Raw genomic sequence first — 21,325 nt, forward strand, 5'->3', positions numbered from 1 at the left:
TATTAGCATTTGCAATCCGTAATCCACCACTGCCAACACCTGCAGTCGGTGTGGGAATTATCACAGGGTTTCTTGAACGGTTTCAGCCTTGATGAACATGTCATTCACCGTATTTCTGAATGGGATTTTCAGTGTCATTGTATTTTTGAGCTTACGTGCAATTAATAATACTGCGCAGCTTCTAGTTGACTGATGGTTGGTTTTAGACTTTCAGCACATGATGCGGAAAAGAACAATACCTTGAAATAAGGCGTGGCATGACAGCACGAGTACTGGAATCTTCAACTCGACAACCTCAACTACTAGATGGTGAACACTTCAAATCATCTACACTATTTGATTTTTATGGAGTTGACTCATCTCATTGTGGCTTATTTATTTATTGTTGGGTTAGATCTGACTCATCTGACTCAAAAATACACGAATTAATGACTTGATCTCATGAGTGAAAAACATTTTATTACCCGATTCATATGTGTTCGAGTCAGATTAGGCCTAAATCAGGTAGTCAGATCTGATTCAAAATATAATCAAACGATTTGACATCTCACTCGCGTCGAGTCACAAGTTGGTGGATCAACTGGCTTGTAGAGGCTTGATTTTTATCATCGGCGGGACACTCTTTGCCACGATTGGCAGCAAACCAGCAAAATTAATGACTTGCCAATCTGGCAAGTTGGACCTAAAGGATCCAGCAACAAATTGAAAATATCCACTGAGAAGCAATACTTCAGTGGGCCCACATCCAATTTTTCCTCATTTTTCCAGTTCTGATCGATCCCATCCTTTCCCTCTGCTCCCAACAAAAAAATCTTCCTCTGTATAGCAAAACGATGACATGAGAAGAATTATCGTTGAAATTCTCAGATGGAGCAGTGAAAAGTACGAACCCTAATCCCTGATATCAAGTTTTCAATTTATTGCTTTGTTTGTTTTTTTTTAGGTTTAATTTCTCTTTTGATATCAAGTTTGAAAATGATAATTTCTTATTGAATGACGACAAGAGATCTTGTTAATTATACAAAATTGATTACAAATTTGATATTTGCATTTGGATTTGGATTGATTTGGTTTTGTTGCTGTTGTGAATCCAAAACAACAGCAGAGATGGATACATTTGCCATTAGAAGTAACAGGGTGCACTCCACTTGTAGTGGTGGAGATGAGGATTCTGAAGAGAAAGAAGCAATTAGGATGGAGAAAGAATTAATTAGGTTAGATAAAGAAGAAATCAGGTTTGAAAAGGAATCAATTATGTTAGAAAGGGAGTCAATTAGGTTAGAAAGGGAAGCAATTAGCTTAGAAAAGGAAGCAATTCGGTTAGAAAAGGAAGCAATTAGGTCAGAAAAGGAAGCAATCAGGTCAGAGAAGGAAGCAGTACAGGAAGGTTTGTATGAAGTCGAAGATGTGAGAAGGAAAAGGGTTTCTAAGGTAACAATCACCATCTCTTTTCATTTTGTTTAAACCCTAATTAGGAATTCTTAACTGATGTTGAATTTCTCCATGGTTGGTTGGGAACATAAAGGGGCAAACACAATATCTTATAAAATGGTATGTAGCGGACAACAGTTGTTGATCACTTTCTTTCTGTTCTTTTCTTTGATGCTATTGTTTTTAGTTATCCAAATTATGGATGATTTTGTTTGTACTTGTATCAGGCTTGGTTGGCCAGAGTCGCATAATACATGGGAACCTATTGAGAATCTACAAGAATGTTTAGATATTGTCGCTGCATTTGAAGAAAGGTGCCTGAAACTTTGTCTCTCTTATAACTATTATAATTCGATTTTTTTGTTTTTGGATTTTGGTTGTAGGTATTTGTTGTGTTTGATTTTTTGTTTGTTTTCGGCTGTGTAAAGGTATGTTCGAGAGGGAGAAAGAGGAAGCGGAAAGGTACATTTTCTCAACCCATGAAGACAGAGACTATTGATGAAGAGGGAAAAGGAAATGAGGCTATTGACAACTTATTTTCTAAGAGTGGTAAGCTTTCTATACATATTTCTGAAATGAGAACTTGTGACATGGTACAAAGTCATAGAGTTGGGCATCCAAAAGAAGATTTTGATGAAAGTACTAATCGTTTTATAGGAGCTAAATGGATGACTTATGAAAACGTTAGGATGTTTGAGAATGATACTTCCGTGTTAGACCTAGACGATGCTCAAAATGGAGATAAGTCTGAAGATGTTGAAGGACCGACAAGGCATGCTGCTGCAGGTGATCAGCATGAGGTGGAAATGTTTTCTAACCCATGTTCTAATGGTGTACAAGATGTGTGTGTCGAGTTTGCAGCAATAAGGTATGTCGATCAACTTCTGTTTTAAGTTTGTTCTTCTGTCTTGGTTGATTGTTTCTGAAACCATGGAATTCTACATGGAAGTATTTACTTAAGCATGGTTTAAGTTTCGTTCTTCTGTCTGGTTGATTGGTTCCTCTACTGTTATCTGTTGCAGTGAGCCCAACCTAGTTTTAGATAGAGAAGTTTTAGAGGAACAATCTAATGCCTCCGTCTGTGAGGCCAATATAGCCACCTCTGTGGTCCTTGATTCTGAGGTTAAAAGTTGCTCACAAGATGACAGAAATTTCACTGTTGAGGTCGGCTCACAGCCGCATCCATCTGAAAGGACTGGAGATCACTGGAAGCCGTGTCCCACTGATCTTCCTTGTGCATCTAAGGTACTTACTCCTGATTGGGTTTTCATAGTTGTATTTAATATGGCTAAGCATTTTAGTATTTTTTTTTAGTGTGCGTGTTCTTGATTTCCACCTGTTAACTGTAGAGTGCCCAGGGATCTCCTCCAAGAAAAACATCTTGCCAACAGGGTTCTCCTTTAACAGAAGAAGTTACACAAGTGAATTCCAAGATGTCATCACATACTTCTCATGAAAGTCCTCGAAAATCTGCTGATGATACAACAACAGCTGGCTTGGAAGTTCCTAATGATAAAGCAAGTCCTCTTAAAAATGAGCTACTCTTATGCAAAGAAGAGTGTCAAGACAGCGAGGGTGGCACTGATCAGGGAACCGATCAATTCATCTCTATTCCTGATGCTCCTGGAAAAGATGACCTCCTCAAAAGTTTCACTAAAACCCTTGAAGAGGTAACCCCTAAAAAACAGATAAAAAGAAGCTGGGACAGCACATTAAGTACATTGTCCCCTAGGTCATTGGGCGTTGTGAAATGTGTTGCCCCTGCAGAAGAGATTAGACCACTTGGATCTATTGAGGGCAGCAATACTGAACCTAGTCTTGTTCCAACGGTTCAACCGTCTAATCTGCCAGATTTGAATATTTCAATTCCAACCTTGGCCTCATTTCAACATCCTCTCACAGATTCGAAATAATTGCAATTGTGTGCTCAGGTAATTGTTTACGGTTCTCTCATGTAAGTTTGTCATTTATTATCAACATCTAAAGTTCTAAGGGATGCACTTGAGTGGGGAATGTCAGAATTTGCTCTCGCAGCCTGTAACAGAATAATGTTTAATGTTTTGCAGTGATGGAACCAAACCAGATGAGGCGTGTATGATGTCGGTATGTATTTATTACCCTAAATGATGTCTTTATATTTTGTCACCATTGTTATGTTTTACTCATGTACCTTACCAGATTTCTGCCATAAATAATAGGTGGTGGCAGAAGCATATGGGAGAATGTTTGGCGTGTTGCTGTTTTTCAGCATCAGAAGTCTCCACTGACCTAGTTACTGTGAACAGCTAAAATGTTGCAGTTAAGGCTGAACTGGAACTGGGTACAATCCAACCCCTCCTCAGCAGCAGTTCTGGTATGATTTTTCATCATTTTGTTCAGCAAATACCAAGAGAAACAACCTAGTTTGCTAATCTTCTACATTAATAGAACCTTTCTTACAGATGGCATTCAGATTGTGGTGACTGGAAACTGATTAGGTGGACATTTTACTGTAGGTGTTCGTAAATGTAGTGTGATTAGGAGATAATGCAAATGTATAAAAGTGACCCCTTGTATTTGTATTACTTTTTCTTGCTTTCATTTTCCATTCAAGTTTGCCTACTCAACATTGTTTCTACTATATTAGTTTCGCCAAAATTATTTAATGCTAGAGGTACAGAGTTGGGGGAGATCAGAACCCCTAAACCAAAATGCAAAAGAAAGAAATGCAACGGCACTAAGTTCAGGACTTTTGTATGAAGCTTGTGTTCTGCAGCACTGGAGTAAAAGCGTATTTGAACATATGAGACCTAGTTTCATCACAGGGATAGCCTCCTCTGCCAGGAAGTTCCCATTGAACCTTGTGTCAACACATTACTCTACCTTACCTTGTTCTAATGCACCCCTGACCATATCACAGAGCACCACCACATCATCCTCCATATGCCCTCCCTGACCATATTGGAAACCTGTCTTGGCACAACAGACTGTTTCCTCCTGGTCCTCTGCGAAGCTGCTTATACAGACTTCCTCCGGAGACAAACTCAGAAATAAGGAGTTGCAGCGAGGGAGTCCAGTAATACCCTTCAAGTGCCACAAGATTTTCACGACGGATTTTTCCCAGCTTCCCCTGTCAAAATCTTCTTGGGACTGCACAAGGCTTGAATCAGTTAGCTTCTTGATGGCAACTGGGCGTCCATCCGGGAGAACAGTCTTGTAAACAGCTGAAACCCTCCATGCCCAAGCTCAGTGTGTGGGCGTAGGGACTGAAGTCTCGGCCACCTAAAGTTTTCCCATCGACTCCGGTATCCCTCCAGTAAATGCATTCCCAAAGAGATCCAAAGTCTGTAAGCTACTCATTTCACCAACCCAATTAAGAACTTCACCATCCAACTTATTCCCATGTAAATCCACATAGGAAGCATGACATCCCACCACCACCAAAGCCTAAAACCCTGAATTTCAACGCAGATGAACTTGCACACTCCATAAATCGGTACCTGGGTGAACTCGCCGATTCATTCTTCATCTAAATCAAACCTACAAATCTAAAGACTTAAAGACCTAGAGAAAAAAAACTCCCACATTGAACGGTGAGGAAACCTTCGCTTCCTATTGACCAATATAAGGCTTTTTTAAGTTTTGTGAAACAAGAATTTTGGTGAGGACACTTGGCAACATATGATTGGTTAGAAAAAATAAGGAAAATAAAAAAGGAAACCAAACTGATTTGGAATTCAAGCAGTCACAACTTCAGAATTCAAATTCAAGCCGTGAAAAGGCAAAAAAAAGAAGAGAATTTTCTTGTTTGGTCCTAGGCCCATATAGTTATTTATTCCTGAGTCCAACCGAAAATTAATATTATTCTTAGGTCCACAAGATGGAAAAGACATGGCTGCCCCTCCATGATATGTGTGAACGTCTTCTCTCTATTCGAAGTTCGAACCCACTGGTTAGCAAAAACACCTTCTATCTTCGTCTCTCTTCGTTTTTCCTTTCCCTTCTCTATTCTAAGAGAATTCTTGTGATTCAATCAAGGAATCACAAACCAAAAACCTAGATTCCGATCTTTGAGAAACCAAAACTCTAAACTCTAAACCTAGATTTCGATTTTCCATATTGAATCAAGATTTTTTTTCTAAATCTACGAAGATAGTACTGCTCCTATATAAGAAGAAGATGATTATGAAGAATCACCAACACAAAAGACCAAATAAGCGAGCAAAAAACAAACAAACAAACAAAAAAAGAGTATCGAAATCAGTAGCAGAAAAAGGCATGAATCAGAAGTACATATATGATGTACGGGAAAAACCTAATTTATTTTAACCAATATGATACATCACTGCGTATAAAATGTTTTTTTTTTGGATTTTGACTGTTTAATCAGAGGTCCATAACTCAAAATCTGATGAAAATCATCGTAAGTGACATGCGTTTAGTGTTTGTGTTTGTAGTTTGTGTTTTCTGACATATAGATTTGTGGGTACATAACCCAAAAACTGATTGAATAACAATCAAAGTGACACGCGGTGTGTTTTTATTGTTTTCTGACACATAGATCCACCAGTACATATATACAATACCGAGGTAAAAAATCACTATATTGTTTATATACTCAAAAAAAATCAATATGTTGTTTATTATTTTTGGTTGATGAGATAATGATCCACCATTACATATCTCTAGTACTTAAGAAATAAGTCTTTTATGCTTTTATTGGATTTAAGCCCTATGAACATCAAGTACATAACTCACATAATGAATAGTAACCATTATTATGCTTTCACATGTGATTTTGGGTGTTTTAGGCATATGAGTATGCAGTACATAAGGCCAGTACTGATTATGTAACATTGATTATGCTTCTATATAAGATTGTTTGTGTTTCTTGCATGTAGATTTTTCAGTACACATAACTCAAAAACTGTTGAATAACAATCAAAAGTGACATGAGGTGTGTTTTTTTTCTTTCTTCTTTTCACTGCATACCAGTACATATATGTTGTACTGAGGTATAACAGTGCTTTTGTACTATAAAATCATTATGTTGGTTTATGAGATAATGATCTTGGGTATGCAGTACATAAGGCCAATACTGATGAATGTGTTTATGTTTCCATATATGATTGTGTTTAAGTAACATTGTTTATGCTTCCATATATGATCGTGTTTCAGACATGATGATTGTGCAGTGCATAAATGCTACACTGAAATAAAATTAACTAAATTTTTGTAGGGAAGGTTGTGCCAAAACCTGGTATGAAGTTGTATAGATCTGGACTCAAAGACTTACATATTTTAGTAGCCAACATGAGATTGAGTGGATATACTTTGAGGGATGCGCAATTACAAAAGATTGACGAAGCATCATCATTCGCGGACCTCCCTTCAAGCATTGGACGCTTATGGAAGTAAAGCCACATTCTTATGGAAGTAAAGGTGCTCAATACTTGACTTGCTGGCTTGGTACGCTTATGGGACGAGTCGCACCGGTTTCCTTTTTTGTGTTTGTAACGGAATGGGAGGGGGTGATTCTAGAAGGCGCCAATTTAAGCTTTCTTTATGATTACGAAAATCAATTAAAACTGTATTCCGGGCAAGAGCAACCCAATGAACATATAATACTAAGATTTCCTAATTAATGAAGTACGAAATCCTAAAATACATGCATGCATAAAAATCGTAAATATATTTTATTTTGGATATCTGTTATAAATATATTAAGATTTAGTAATTAATTAATTGGAATGAAATCTGAATGTCCAATAAAGTTTAAACATACAAGGCGTGGATCCCCTGTCCCCTGTTCCCCTATCCCCTCATGTCCCACCAATCACAATAGACCACGTGTCAAGCATACCACCACCAAGTTAACGCCGTTAACTTTGAAGCAGCGGTGTCCATCGTCTTCCTGAGCTTTAGATTTTTATACAGATTTAGATTTGATCTTTTTTTTCTTCTTTATTATCATAAAATGCTGGAGACTCTTAAGGTTTATAAAGAGAGAAAAAAAGAATCATCAAATTAGATAGAGTTCAACCTTTAATCAGACTCCCCAAAATAACATTTTGATTAGGACTTTGATTACAATGACTATAATTAGATCCTTAATAGAGTTTCTCAAATTTATACAGCTATCGATCATATCATGGAGGAAGAAACAAGTAATATTAGTACAATAGACTTGGTTAGGGACTGTAATGGTGGTATTGCACAAAAATATAAAAAAAGGACTTTAATGGTGATAATAAGAACATCGATCAATATGCAATAACAATTCTATGGATCAAGGCTGCTCAAGTTCAAAGTGTTGAAAGACAGAGAGAAAGAAATGACCGTGTAAGGATCACTACCCTATTCCTATTGTCAATAATATCGCCATATCTTAAAAATTGATAATCTTCGGATATATTTTCATACAATTTCTCAATTTTGATAAAAATCATAATCAAGAGACAAGATTAGAGGAAAAGTAAAATAAAACCAGGATACTTTCCCTAATTATAGATAACAGTTCCGTGCTGTAAGATCATAACGGAATTAATTTGGTTAATATTTTTGGAACACGTGTCGAATTTTAATGGGTGGGACATGAGGGGATAGCGGAGCTGGGGACAGGGGATCCGCACCACTCAAATGGGTAGTGGTCATTACCCTTCCGAAGGAGGTCTAGGAATATCCAGTTATTTTAGTCATGTTCAAGTAACCACTGAAAATAACGAAGTTATCGACGACCCTGTAAATGTGCAGTTGTACACATCGAATCCGATTTGAAAGTTGACGAGAAGCGTACCAATGGTTATAGTTTTTACTATGGAGGTTCTGGCTATAATGATAAATGTCAACAGTGAAGAGTCATCCCTTAACAGATTGTTATTCCATATCCTTTTAGATGTGCTCTGTGATTGTGCTAGGGGCAGAGTCTGTATTTTAGGATTAGTGTAGCAGCCGCTACTAGTATTAATCGAACCAAATAGCGAGCAGTTGAGTAAGCTGAAATTGAGATAGGGTTGAGTAAGTATTTTAAGTTGTAAAGATACTATCTTTGCTATTAGCAGAGGTTTCTCTTATCTCTCCTATTTATATCATGCGGCTGATATATCGTTCCTCAGTGGTGTCATGATCAAGTTTACCTACATGCATATTGATCTTATTCTGATTAGCATATCTCCTTCCGCATTCAGGTGTAAATATTGCATATACTGAATCTTGGAAGCTGCATTTTTCTCATCTCTTTTTCTTTCATTCTGATCAGCATCCCTCCTTTCGCATTCAGGTTTATGAATGAATGAACAATGTGTTCTGGGGACTTTTCCTCGATGATAAGATGGCATGCATGCAGGTTCTATGATGGCTCAGATCTATAAGTCCATGAATCTCTGCCACACAAATTTTCATAGAAATATAAAATTAGGAAACTGAGCGCCTAGGCGAGCGCCCAGGATGGCTTTTCCTAAATGATAAGAAACAGAGTCCTGTTTTTTAGCATTTTGGTGACCCTGAGATTGGTTACAAGCTAGGGCAACAATATACCCTTATTGAGTTCTGAAATACGGAGTAGAAGTTTATTATTACTTTGAATCAAATTCAACCTTTGCAGATCCCTCTTGGCTTTGGCTAATTTCATTAGGCCACCATCATCAATGGCGCAACTACATTATCAAGTCATAATCCATGAGTATAAACTTATATGCAGAAGTATGGATACGGTCTTGTGTTAAATCAACTTAAGGTGTCAAATCAACTTAAGCTTTGTACTTATAGTTATCATACAATGAAATGGTGGCTTACCATTTTGGACAGTAAAGGCTTCGATAGAAAAGAAAAAAAATCCATATATCCTTGACATCCATTCAAGGTACAGAGCTTTACGACCACTGGAGATATGCTCACTACTATGCTTTTAATCGATGAACGTTGAGCTTTCGATGCAGCATCCATAAGCAAAGGTAGGTATAAGCCCATTCTCTGTCGCTCAACTATAATTATATCCTCTTTATTGTTCGAATATATATTGGTTTATAACTGCAGAGATGCAAAATAAGGTTAGCTGATGTATTAAATCATTCAAATTTTCTAACTTAAACGACAGAAACTCCAGGTGGGAATTACTCTTGCGCGCTGGTTCCGATAGTGATTGAAATCTTCTTATCTGTCGGTGTTGAGTAGAAGACACCAAAGAGACAAATCCTCTTAAAGGAACAATGCAAAAGATTAAATCCACGTCATATCTGCTGGCTCATTATAGATAACCTCCAGAGTTATCCACTGGGGCTTCCCACACCCAGGATCCTTACATCACATTTTGGTATGCACTGCAGGATGAAAAACGTTGCTATTTAAAACTTGAATAGAAATGGGAAAACAAATGCCTAATTTTAGGTTGCACTTGCACATAAACACTCCGAAATACATATTATTAATAGTCCGACCAATCTTAAAAGGTCATAAACCCCACAGAAAAGCTAAAGAATTATGATGAACATTTTGCTTCACTGTTTTTAAACTTACAGACTCATCTGTGTTCTGTTCCCTTTATTAGTTGTATCGACCACAAGTTCTTCACCGAGCTGAAAACCAAATTCAGTTGGTTGGATGGGTCATCCAGGACAAAACCAAGTGATCGCATATAAGCTACCGAACTACAAAAAAGGAAAAATCAATATAGGAAATAGAGTTTGAAGTAGAGACAAATTCAAAATGGAATCGATCCCAACTTCGTTAAAATAAATTGGGTAAGATATAGAAAATATATATAAATCAAGGTAAGGTTATTGTGGAAACTTTTGCAACCTCATCATCAGCAGATGATTGGAAAAATGTTGATAAAGTTCCTCATTTTTTCCTAGGCATTCCATATGGTACGGAGCTGTTTATCTAAGTCGAGTACACCATTCTACAACGTTTTATTACTTGAGGGGACGTATTTGCCCAATTTACATTTTCTTCGTGGGTTATTTTGTATGTTATGCAGGTGCACTGTTTTGTCTCGGTTTCTGGAAAGCAGGTAAATATGTGTGGCAAATTTGGATTGATCTCTATTGTTGAAACATATGCTTCGGCAGAATACATATGCCAAACGTCTAAATTTTTCTTTTTCTTACTGGTTAGCTAATATCCAGCTAATAAAAGTGCCCATTTTTTTCATTATTTTTTAATATTTTTTTAAAGACACGATCAGCGCGGGATTGAACCCGTAACCTATAGGATAGCTCATATTTGCGTCTTCTCTAACGATTAGGATAGCTCATATTTGCATCTCACGTTTACATCATTATTTGGGCTTCTCTTGTTGAGCGCCGCGTGTGGTAAACTAAAATTGTCTTCCCCTTTTGGATAATTGTAATTTGTTAGCTTTTCATTTTCCTTTTCTTCCTCTTGAGGTTTTAGCCTAGTACGTCTCTTCTGTTCTATTGGGTTTTTAATAAAATCTGCCGGTTTTGGAGTGATAATTTAGGAGAAAAGTAAAAGAAAAGAGAATAGCTTTCTATTAACCAGAGAGAGGAACCCCATTACATAGGATTAGTATTCTTTATATAATGTAAAGAGAAACCCTTAGGTTTCTAATTGGGCCGCACACCCATGGGCCGTAGGCCCTACAACACTCCCCCTTGTGTGGTCCAATAGAACTCCGTTTGTAGTACTTCATGTATAGTACTTCGGATGTAGGTCTTCAAATGTCATCTTCTTCTTGATAACTTGTGTCGAAATCAATCGTCTCATTAAGACTTTGAGAAGGAAAAAACCCAGTGGGATAAAACCTTGGTAAAACTCTTCATATGTAGTACTTCACATGTTTTCACGTACATTACATGTAGTTCATCACATGCAATACGATTTTCAAAGATCGACGAGTCTAAGTTAATTTTATCGTTAAAAACTTCGTCAGGAAAACCTATAGGGACAAAACCTGAACTAAAGAAAAATAGTACAATATTTAGCAAACTTAGAATATAGTTGGACTCGAATATGTTGCCTCATTACAACCTTGACAAGGAAACCCATTGGGACAAAACCTTGACGAAGGGGAAAGAGCACAACATGACAGATGCAAGTAAAGGTGATCTATTGCAAGTGATCACTTTGCTTTGTTGAATCTGATTAGTTGCATCACAACTTCTAAGGCATAAATCCATGTGGGAAAGAAAATATCCTTAGTTGGGAAGTTAATTCCCGGTGTTTGTTGTTGTCTCGTTAAAAACCTTGCCGAGCAACAAAACCCCGTGGGAAAAAGTAATTTCGGTGAAGGAAAAGAGTTCAACACACCATTAGATGCTCCCCCTGATGTCAGACAATTTTCATTAATCTAATGCAGTCAAAAGGAGTTTATCACACATTACTTTGGTGACTTGAATGTTTTAAGACTCTGTTGTTGATTCTGGAAGTTACGTTGCTTAACGGACTATCGCGTTTCATTTATTTGATTCAGATATTTTCAGCAACGCGATCTTTATGTCTTCAACGTCCAACATACTTGAAGTTTTTAGTGTTGTCTCGCTAAAAACCTTGTCGAGTAAAAAAACCATTTTGGAAAAAAACTATTCTCGATCGAAGGCAAAAAGAGTACAACACATCTTCAATTTCGAAGTAAAATATGTCGACATCATATCCTCAGATCCTCCCCCTGATGTCGGCATCTGCCCCTGATTACTTTCAGAGTTTGTTCCATACAATTCCTTTAGTCATGTACTTTTCGAAACTGAATATCAGTAATGACTTAGAAAATAGTCTATCATATCTCCCCCTGATTAATTTTGTCGGAGAAGAGATTATTCTTCCTTCATAATCAACAACCTTTGGATTGCAGTTCCTTTAACATTCCTTTTTATGTCTTTGCAGGGATAAAAAAATTTCATGTCAATGGTTACTTTTAAGTACATGATTACATTCACTGTACCATTCCAATGACGTTGCGTTGGCGCTGAGATATATCTAGCTAACAAGTTCCCTGAGGATGCAAATTTGTTCGAGTACATTATTATACTAAGTACAACAATGCATCATGGTACATAGATATGAGAATTTCATCTCTCAACACATCTTCGTCATCTTCCTTTAGAAGAAATGGTCACTTACTTATTTGAACCTCGACTAATCATGGGAGTGCTATCAGTATGCATGTCTTTGTTAAATTTCCTGACAACTTTAGACATATGAAAACTGGTGGAATAATATCCCACAACCTCAATATTCGGCTGAGATTTCCCCAGATTTTTCATCTCAAATTTGGATTTCAAATAGCTTTTAAGGTCTCTTATTACATCAAGAGTACCTATCATGTCTGTACCATCAACATAGATAGATACAATTCCAAATCATGAACTTTCTTCTGAATACACAAGAAAAAAAATAACTTACTTGTCTATCCCCTCCAAATCAAATAGTCACTTAGACGGGTATACCACATCCGCCTGATTGCTTCAATCTATAAGTGAGCGTTATATCTAATTGTAAACGTACGCTGTGGTTTTAGAGTCACTTGATTTGGGAAACAAAAGTCTATCAAGTACTTTTGTAAGTATCTGCTACCTCTTGATTCTTTCAGAGATACGTAACAACCACATACATATGTTGCATTTAAAGTTCTTTTGAAATTACCAAGCTAACTAAGTAGCGGAACGCTATAGCGTTCATTACAAGAGGACAATTCAAGGGCTTTGTGAGAAACCTTGCGCCCCAAGACGAGTCTGGATACTTTGAGACTTCATTCTTCCCACTATGCTCTAAGACAAATAATCATGTATGTCCCATAGGCTTTACACTTCGTTGGTTAGCACTACCACACCAAATACCCGTATATCTGCCAAAGAACTAAGTTCTACCTGGATTATGTAGGCTAAATATGCTATTTATTTGAAATTAATCAAAATAAAGAATGGTTCGATCTCATGGTGCTCTACTTCTGGAGCAACTATTTATGGATTATATCATCACTGTGCACACATGATCCTTCCATTGACTCATGTGCATTCTCATAATCCGTCAGGATTTCATTGTTCTCTAGAAACATTTTAAACTTCGGAGTGTCCTCCATTATTGATTCATGGACATAGTCAGAGACAATCAAATGATATGATTTCATTAATGGTACAAATTAGGTTGTGCCTTACTCATCTACTTCCTTTCTAGGTGAGCATTGAACGAACCTGGTGGTCTCTCCATCTTCCTTTTTGGAGCCACGGCCTCAACTACCACCACAACAAAAATCACATTTGGGGACAAACAGTTTTGTCACAAAACTACCTTGTTTAGTCGCTAAATAAAATTTGGAACAAAATAAAAATTATCGTCTAATCATCGTCGTGGAAACTTCTTATGGTCACAAGAGATAATTTTGGTGACACCAAACTTTATGTCGTTGTACATATCTTTCAATGACTACCGTAAACTGTCTTCAAAGTTCAAAATTAACATCGAAAAATTCCCTCATCAAAATTATTTCCAACGGTAAAAGATTTTCCTCATTAAACTTTTGCATGACAATTTATTTTTGTCCCAATAATGAGTTCCCGCAACAAAATATTTTGTCTTTAAATCATACTTTACCAACAAGTATTTTTGTCTCACAGAGAGCTTTCAATGATCGTTACCGCCGTCCTCAAAAAAAGAAATTGTGACAAATAAACGAGTCATTAAAAATGAATTTTATAGACCATTGAAACTGGTCTCCAAATTAGGTTTTATCAACTAATGTATTTAGTCACCAAAAAGTCATTTTGTAGACAAGATATTTGGTCTGGAAATAAAAAATTATAGTGAAGGGAAAATATTGTGTCAAAATTTATTTTTTGAAGTGTGATATATTTTTCGTTAAAAGAAAATTATAGACAAATTTGTTCGTCTCATAATTAAAAATTTCATACACAATTTTCTTTTGTGTCGAAAAAATATTTTAGAGACGAAACATATCATCTTTAAAATTATCCTCTAGAGACAATATATTTGGCATTCAAAAATTATTTCATTAACAAATTTTTTTGAATGACAGTAACTAATTTTAGAAACTATTACATTTTTCCATGAAACAGATTAAACAGACAAATATTTGTGATGCAAATACTAAATTTGATGACTAATATATTTGCCTTTGACAAAAAAGGAAGGCAAACAAATTATTTTATTGTCTCCAAAAGAATCTTTTTAGGTGAGGAAAGAATATTGTTTTAGTTTTTGTATCGAGAGATAAACTTGACGATTTCCTTTTTCCATTCGTCGTATAAAATATGTAACATATGAACATAATATTAGAGAGGAAAACTATTTAAACAAAATATTACATCAATATATCTTAAGCAGTAATTGTACTTATCGGCGCTAATTAAACTACTTTTGAACTGTTAATTGAGTTACTCATGTAACTTCAACTAAAACCAAGCGCTAAACATCTTCCGGATCTTCTTTAGTTAGAGCAAGCGCTGGATCAAGAACCATATTGAAAGCATGGTGCCTGAAATTTGCGTTAGCTTGATTCTGTCCTCTAGTAAAACTGGCAACATTTTCCCTTGAAGCTTTTGCTGTCCCTTGAACCTGACAATGTATTCCCTTGAGGCCTTAAAAACGCATGACGCTCACGACACCTCAGAAATTTAAGAGAAGTATCAAAATTAGTACCTGAAAGATGATTAATATATATATATACATAAACAGTATTAGATTTTGACAACAAAATTGATTCTAATCTTTATGCTAACTGTTGTTGCTCCATATTTGGAATCGGTTTTCTAAGTTGATGTTGGCACTTGGACAATGAGAGCATGTTTTTCTTTATCTCAAAGGTGGAATAGTTTTCTTGCTTACCTGTAAAATGAATCAGGTACAAACAATATAAGTAATGATCTTAATAGATTCAAATAGAAATAATAGTAGAAACACATATTTGAACATGGATTAGATCTACCTTAACTTCTTAAGGCTGAAGTATTCTGTCCCCTTTTCTATCTCCTGATTACATCAACAAAAAAAAATCCTCAAAGTTAAAAAGTTATGAAGAACAAGAAAATCGCAGAAAAAATATAAAATCAAACAACAACAAAAAAAAAAAGTGGGAGAAAGACCGTACCTTCTATGATGTATGTTTTGATCTGAATCAATAAAAAGGGTTGAACAAGTGTACCTTTCTCTAAGTTTACTGATATTTCCATGGGATCTGGAAGAAAGATAAAGAGAAAAATATATGATAAAATTTTAGGGCTATTCTACGTGTACCTTTCTTATAGTCAAATCAGGTATGGAAAGCAAAATATATGGAAGGTGCAGAGGATTTCGGTCTGACCAAAATTAAAGAAGAAAAAAGTTAACGTGTAACCGCTACTACTAACTCACCAAGTTCGTGCCATCATCGTGCTACATTTGTAAGGAAAGTAGTCTTTTAAGGGAATTTTTTTCTTGTCCGATTTGATTTTTTCTTTTATCACAAACTCACCATTGAGATTGTATATTTTAAAAACTCATAATTAGAGTTGTTTACATAAATAACCTTGAATCTAAATAGAGATATATTTGATTATAATTATTTTCTACAAAAAAAATCGTGAGAATCCTAATAAAAAAACGTGAAAAAAAATACTAATTTTATTTCCTAAAAACACTCTACAAAATAACTTTTGATTTCCTAAACTAACTCCCTAAAATATCTCTTTCTTTATTTCTATGTTTACCTTATGATTCTATTTCTTTATTTATCTCTTTCTTTATTTCTTTGTTTATCTTATGATTCTATACAACGACCAATAAAGAAGAACTAGCTAAATTATCACAATGAGAAATTCATGGAAAAAAAATCTTAATTATCACCATGGAGAATTAAGAAAAAATTCCAATTTTAATAAGAGATGAAAAGTTCATTTTCGATTTTGTGAAGATCGTAATTTTCATGACATATTGAAAATTTCAACTTTCAAAATTTAATGATAATTGTAATTTTCATGGCATAGTGAAACTTTTAACTTTCATTATTTAATGATAATTGTAATTTTCTTGGCATATTGAAAATTCTAACTTTCACAATTTAGTGATAACTGTAAATTCCAACTTTCACACTGATAAATTGTAATCATATGTGTCAGTTGTGATTACGTTAAACGAAACTCGAAACGATCAATTTAATTAATTCATTGTAAATAAAAATCAATGGTAAAGAATCAAATAATTAACATGATTGTCACTACTGTATCACTAGAATTACCAAAAGCGAATGAAATAGCTGGAAGTTAATTAAAGGAGAAAACAGGAGGTGTGAAAATCAAAAAAAGAAAGATAAACATGCTTAAAAAAAAAAGGAAGGCGGCCACGTCCATGACTAAGTAATTGTTTACTTTTGGAATATTTTTTAAATATAATTTATTTTATTTTTGTTAATAATATGGTTTGGATAAAGGTAAATTAATAAAGTCGATCTAAAACTAATAATCTTAACCGTAAATCTTGTCTTTTGGGCTACATATTTAATGATGGGTTTCTGAAAGAGAGAGGAAACAAACCTGGGTTCCTCGGAGATTTCCACGATTTTTTAATACCTATCATTATTACCTATTAACTCCAGATTTGTGTATCTTGTTAATGGATTTGTTAATTGCCTACCATGCGTTAATCTAAACTAGATTTTGTGCATGTGCTACGCAATGGGCGGATCCAAAATACGCTTTGCCCCATCCTATATTTTTTTTGACACAATCCGCAGCGAGATTCGAACCTCTGACCTAACAACTCGAGAGTTCGACCCTAGTCAATTGAGCTAGCAAAAATGAAAAACTCGTCATATCTTGATGCATGTTTTTTATTTGGTGTAGCTCGGCTTCGCCTCGACCCATCCCAATGCATGTTTAGGATTTTTTATTTGATATGGCTCGGCTTCGGCTTACCCCATCCCTATGAATGCTTAAGATTTTTATATTTGGTGTGGCTCGTCTTCGCTTTGCCGCGTCGTTTAGGATTTTTTCATTGGTATGTCTCAGCTTCGCCTCGCGCCTTTGCTTAAGATTTTTGATCTGGTGCGGCTCGACTTTGCTTTTCCCCGTCCCAATGGATTTTTGATTTGCTATAGCTCGGCTTTGCCTCGCCTCGTCCCGATACATGCTTAGGATTTTCTATTTTATGTTGCTCGACTTCGCCTCATCCCGTCCCGATGCATGCATAAGATTTTTTTATTTGATTTGGCTCGGCTTCGTATCGCCGCGTCGCTTAGGATTTTTTCACTGATATGGCTCAGCTTCGCCTCACTATGTTCTGATATCAAACCATAGATGAAACTCTATATTATTTACTTAACTCAAGGAGTGGCCATCTTAATTATATTGTACAACCATCGATAAATCAATCCATTCATTGATATGTCCATATAAGCACAAAAGAACACAATTATAAGGGACGATCCAGACAAATGAATAGAATTAACTAAGCGGTTGAGATGTAAACGAAGTGTAATCCAAGAATTAATGTCTCAGCCAATAGAGTCTCGCCAAGTGTCCTCTCCTGATTTAGTAATGCCCAAAACTTTGATCTAATTTAATTTGAGGGGAGTGTCACACTCATCGTGCGGCGCGAGAGCTAATATCACTTAGCATTTTAAAGGAGTGGAGATTATTTGTTATGATTAGCCAGTTATTATTATTTTCATGCAATGTGCACATGCGGTAGCCAGTAGGTTGCAGCTCAATATCTCACGGAGTCACGTGTTGTATTGTGTTGTGGTGTGCCAGAAATTCAAGCACGTTGTGATTTCAGTTCAAGGATGGAGTTCAAAAACTCTTACCCAAGCCGCAAGGACTACATTAGTTAATTTTGTCTTGAGCTTTATTCCTACTCATTATATGCATAATTTAAATTGCCTAAGAACACTCTAAAGCATCTTGATACCATAAAAAGAAGATTCTGGTAGGGGCATGGTGATAAAGGAGGTTTAAACTTCATAGCTTGGGATTCTTTGTATGTTCCCAAAGAAGATGGAGGTCTTTCCTTTATGAATTTAGAACAGCGAAACAATGCTCTTATTCCAAGCTAGATTGAATATTGTGTATTGAACTAGAGAAACCATGGGTTAAGAGTATGAAAGCTAAGTACTTTCCTTATTGTGATTTCATTCACCTGCACGAAAAACATCAAAATTCCTCTTATATTTGGAAAGGTATATAACAAGGTTTAGAAAATGTTAAAAGAATTTCATAGATGTGATGTGAGATATGGCACCAAAATACTGATGGGATGTGAGATATGGCACTAGAATTATTTTTTTGCCTTATATCATGTTTCAAAACCCAAAAAAGATAGAATGTTCCCCTAATTCAAGCGATTTTTCTCAATCACATAGCTGATCGGATCCTTCAGATGTACCTAGTGCAATATGGTGAGGATAAATGAATCTGGGAACCAAATATAATAACAGAAATCTCAGTTAAGTCTACTTATAAAGCTCTATACTATAACACTCATATAAGAAAGGGTTATTTTGTTTTTGGTACTCAGGTTTTGTCCATCTTTTGAGTTTGGTCTAACATTTGTCCAGCTTGGCGTTTGGTACCTGGAAAAAATGTTGACCCGCGTTGACTTAGCTAGAGCTTGACTTCTGTTTGATAATTATTATAAAAATTAAATAAAATCTAATTACTACTCTGGTTTCCTGTTTTGCCCTTTTACTTTACCAAAAAAGTCTCTCCAACTCCCAAATTCATTTTCTACTTCACTTATTCCGCCTCCACAAACCCACAACTCTGCATAACCTTATTCACAACGCCGGTAGGAATTCTTCTCCTCTCTCTACTATAACTCTCTTCTACTGCCATCGATTCTTTAGAATCTGCTGTATTTTCTTTCAGAGACGAATTGGTTCAGTTATGGAACAATTTGTGTTTAGTTAGGGTTTTGATGCTTTGATTACATTAGGGTTTCGGTCCATCTTTGGGTTTCAATTTTGGTTCATGACAGGATTTATGCAATAGGGGTTTCATTGGGTTTCAATTTTGGTCTAAAATCATTTGATTTGGATCTCGAATCAGAATTTTTATGCTTTGGGAGTTGAAATTTTAGGTTTTGATTTTTGATTTGGGGATCTTGAATATGTTAATCGATTTCCTGAAACGATTATGAGATGGATGATAATGTTCTATTAAAGATTGCAACTGAATTTTATTATGTTCAGAGCATGAGAATTGGTGGTGTTTGTTATTGAAATGACGAGATGGGTTTGGATTGTTAGTGATGTTCGATGGGGTCGCTGATGATTTCTGGCAATAATCAATGTTCTTGAGTTGCAAGGGACTGGTGTTTGCTGTCGAGAAGTTAATGGCTTTGAAGATTAGAAGAAGATTGATAGTTGTGATGTTGTTGCAATTGTGGAATTGAAGCTGGAATCGAAGAAGAAAGTGGAACTGATGCTGTTACTCCTGGTGCAGTGAGGAATTATAGAAGAACTGAAGTTGAATATGTTACTGTATGGTTGTGAAATGAGCTGAGACTGTGATGTGACATGGGGATGGTTTGAGTTGAATTAACACAGCAAATACCGTTGAGAAGAGAAGTACTGTGATGGTGATGCCAAAGATTAAATCAGTAGAGTTTGATGCTCAAGGTTGGGAAGAATGGTTTGTTGATGTTGCAATGGATCTTACTGCTGTTCCAAATTATCTTTCTGGCTCCTCAACGAATCTACTTCAATCTGCAAGTTTCGCAACTGATTGCAAAATTTCTCTTCTTCGGCTTTCATTTCCCTGACGCTTTCCTCAAGGTGGAAATCTCATTTTGCATGCTGGAATTCAGTTGTAGCAGGTTCGAATTTTGGTCTTTCAACAATTGAGACTGATGGGACATAGCTTGTAGGTCCTCTTCCACACCTTGTGCTGATGCAATTCCAATTTTGTTAAGCAACAAGAAGTAGTTATAAGTTTAGTAACCAAACTAGTTAAAATTCAGTGTCAACTGCAGTATTGAGTTATGGACAGCAAAAACATTCAATTATATAAAGTTAAATTTAATTACCACTTGAGCCGCCTTGCTCCGTAGTCTTGAATTTGTTGAACTCCTCTCTGAGACTGGAAATTTGACCTTGGAGATTCTCAATTTGGCCTGACGATGGTGGTGGTGGAGGTGGATGTGGTGGCACCCCATCTGGTACAGGTGCTGGAAAGACCTGCCGCAAGTGCTCAAATTTCTTAAAAACTAGGCTGGCAGAAGATTTGCAAATTGAAGAAATAGAAGCAGGAAATCAATTATATGAAAACATGAAACAGAATGGCTAGAGGGTTTTATTATACCTTGATGGTGATGATGGCGGTAGTTATAGTGAGAGGGAGAGAAGTGGTGGTGGTGGCGGTGATGGGATGGAGAGAGGTGGAGGAAACATCCTGTCAAGACCAATCATGAGAAAAAATATCATGTTTTTCAACGGTTGCCAAACTTTACTCCCTTTTGGTTTAAAATTAGGGGCAAAATAGTAAATTCGTTTAACTATTAGATTTTATATTAATTTTAAATAAATTCCAAACGGAAGTCAAGAGTCAACGTGGGTCAATGTCTTTTCCAAGTACCAAACGCCAAGCTGGACAAATGTTAGACCAAACTCAAAAGTTGGACAAAATCTGAGTACCAAAAACAAAATAACCCTATAAGAAATCATCAATTCCAACATATAACAGAAACAGTCTGGAAACAGCTGTGGAGATCAAAAGCTCTTCGTAAAGTTAAGCTTTTCATTTGAAAATCCTTAAAAGGAATAATCCATACTAGGAAAAAGTTAAGTCATTACAAAAGACATATAGAAATCAACTGCCCTCACTACCTTTCTCAAGAGAAAATTTTACAGCATCTTCTAATTGATTGTGATTATGCTAGCATGAATATTATAATGTGTTTATCATTTAGACACAAAGTATGGAAAATGTTGAGTGCATCATCAGTTGGTTCTCTCAAAAGACAAAATAGT

General features: G+C 35.9%; 1 protein-coding gene and 1 long non-coding RNA gene across 2 annotated transcripts; one reads left to right on the forward strand and one right to left on the reverse strand.

Moving 5' to 3' along the window:
• Positions 1-1,859: 1,859 nt before the first annotated feature.
• On the forward strand, positions 1,860-4,116 carry LOC113357874. Its single transcript, XM_026601359.1, has 6 exons — positions 1,860-1,980; positions 2,089-2,299; positions 2,454-2,676; positions 2,781-3,362; positions 3,498-3,534; positions 3,630-4,116. Exons 1-4 carry the CDS (start codon positions 1,911-1,913, stop codon positions 3,342-3,344), a joined length of 1,068 nt encoding a protein of 355 aa, XP_026457144.1. The 5' UTR covers positions 1,860-1,910; the 3' UTR covers positions 3,345-3,362; positions 3,498-3,534; positions 3,630-4,116.
• A 10,506-nt stretch (positions 4,117-14,622) lies between these two features.
• On the reverse strand, positions 14,623-15,607 carry LOC113361824. The gene is made up of 3 exons (XR_003365349.1): positions 15,473-15,607; positions 15,311-15,354; positions 14,623-14,990 (listed from the first exon to the last, which is right to left on the reverse strand). It is a non-coding gene; the product is annotated as an uncharacterized LOC113361824 (long non-coding RNA).
• Positions 15,608-21,325: the final 5,718 nt, after the last annotated feature.

This window comes from Papaver somniferum, chromosome 3, assembly GCF_003573695.1.
Source record: "Papaver somniferum cultivar HN1 chromosome 3, ASM357369v1, whole genome shotgun sequence".
Lineage (NCBI taxonomy): Eukaryota > Viridiplantae > Streptophyta > Magnoliopsida > Ranunculales > Papaveraceae > Papaver > Papaver somniferum.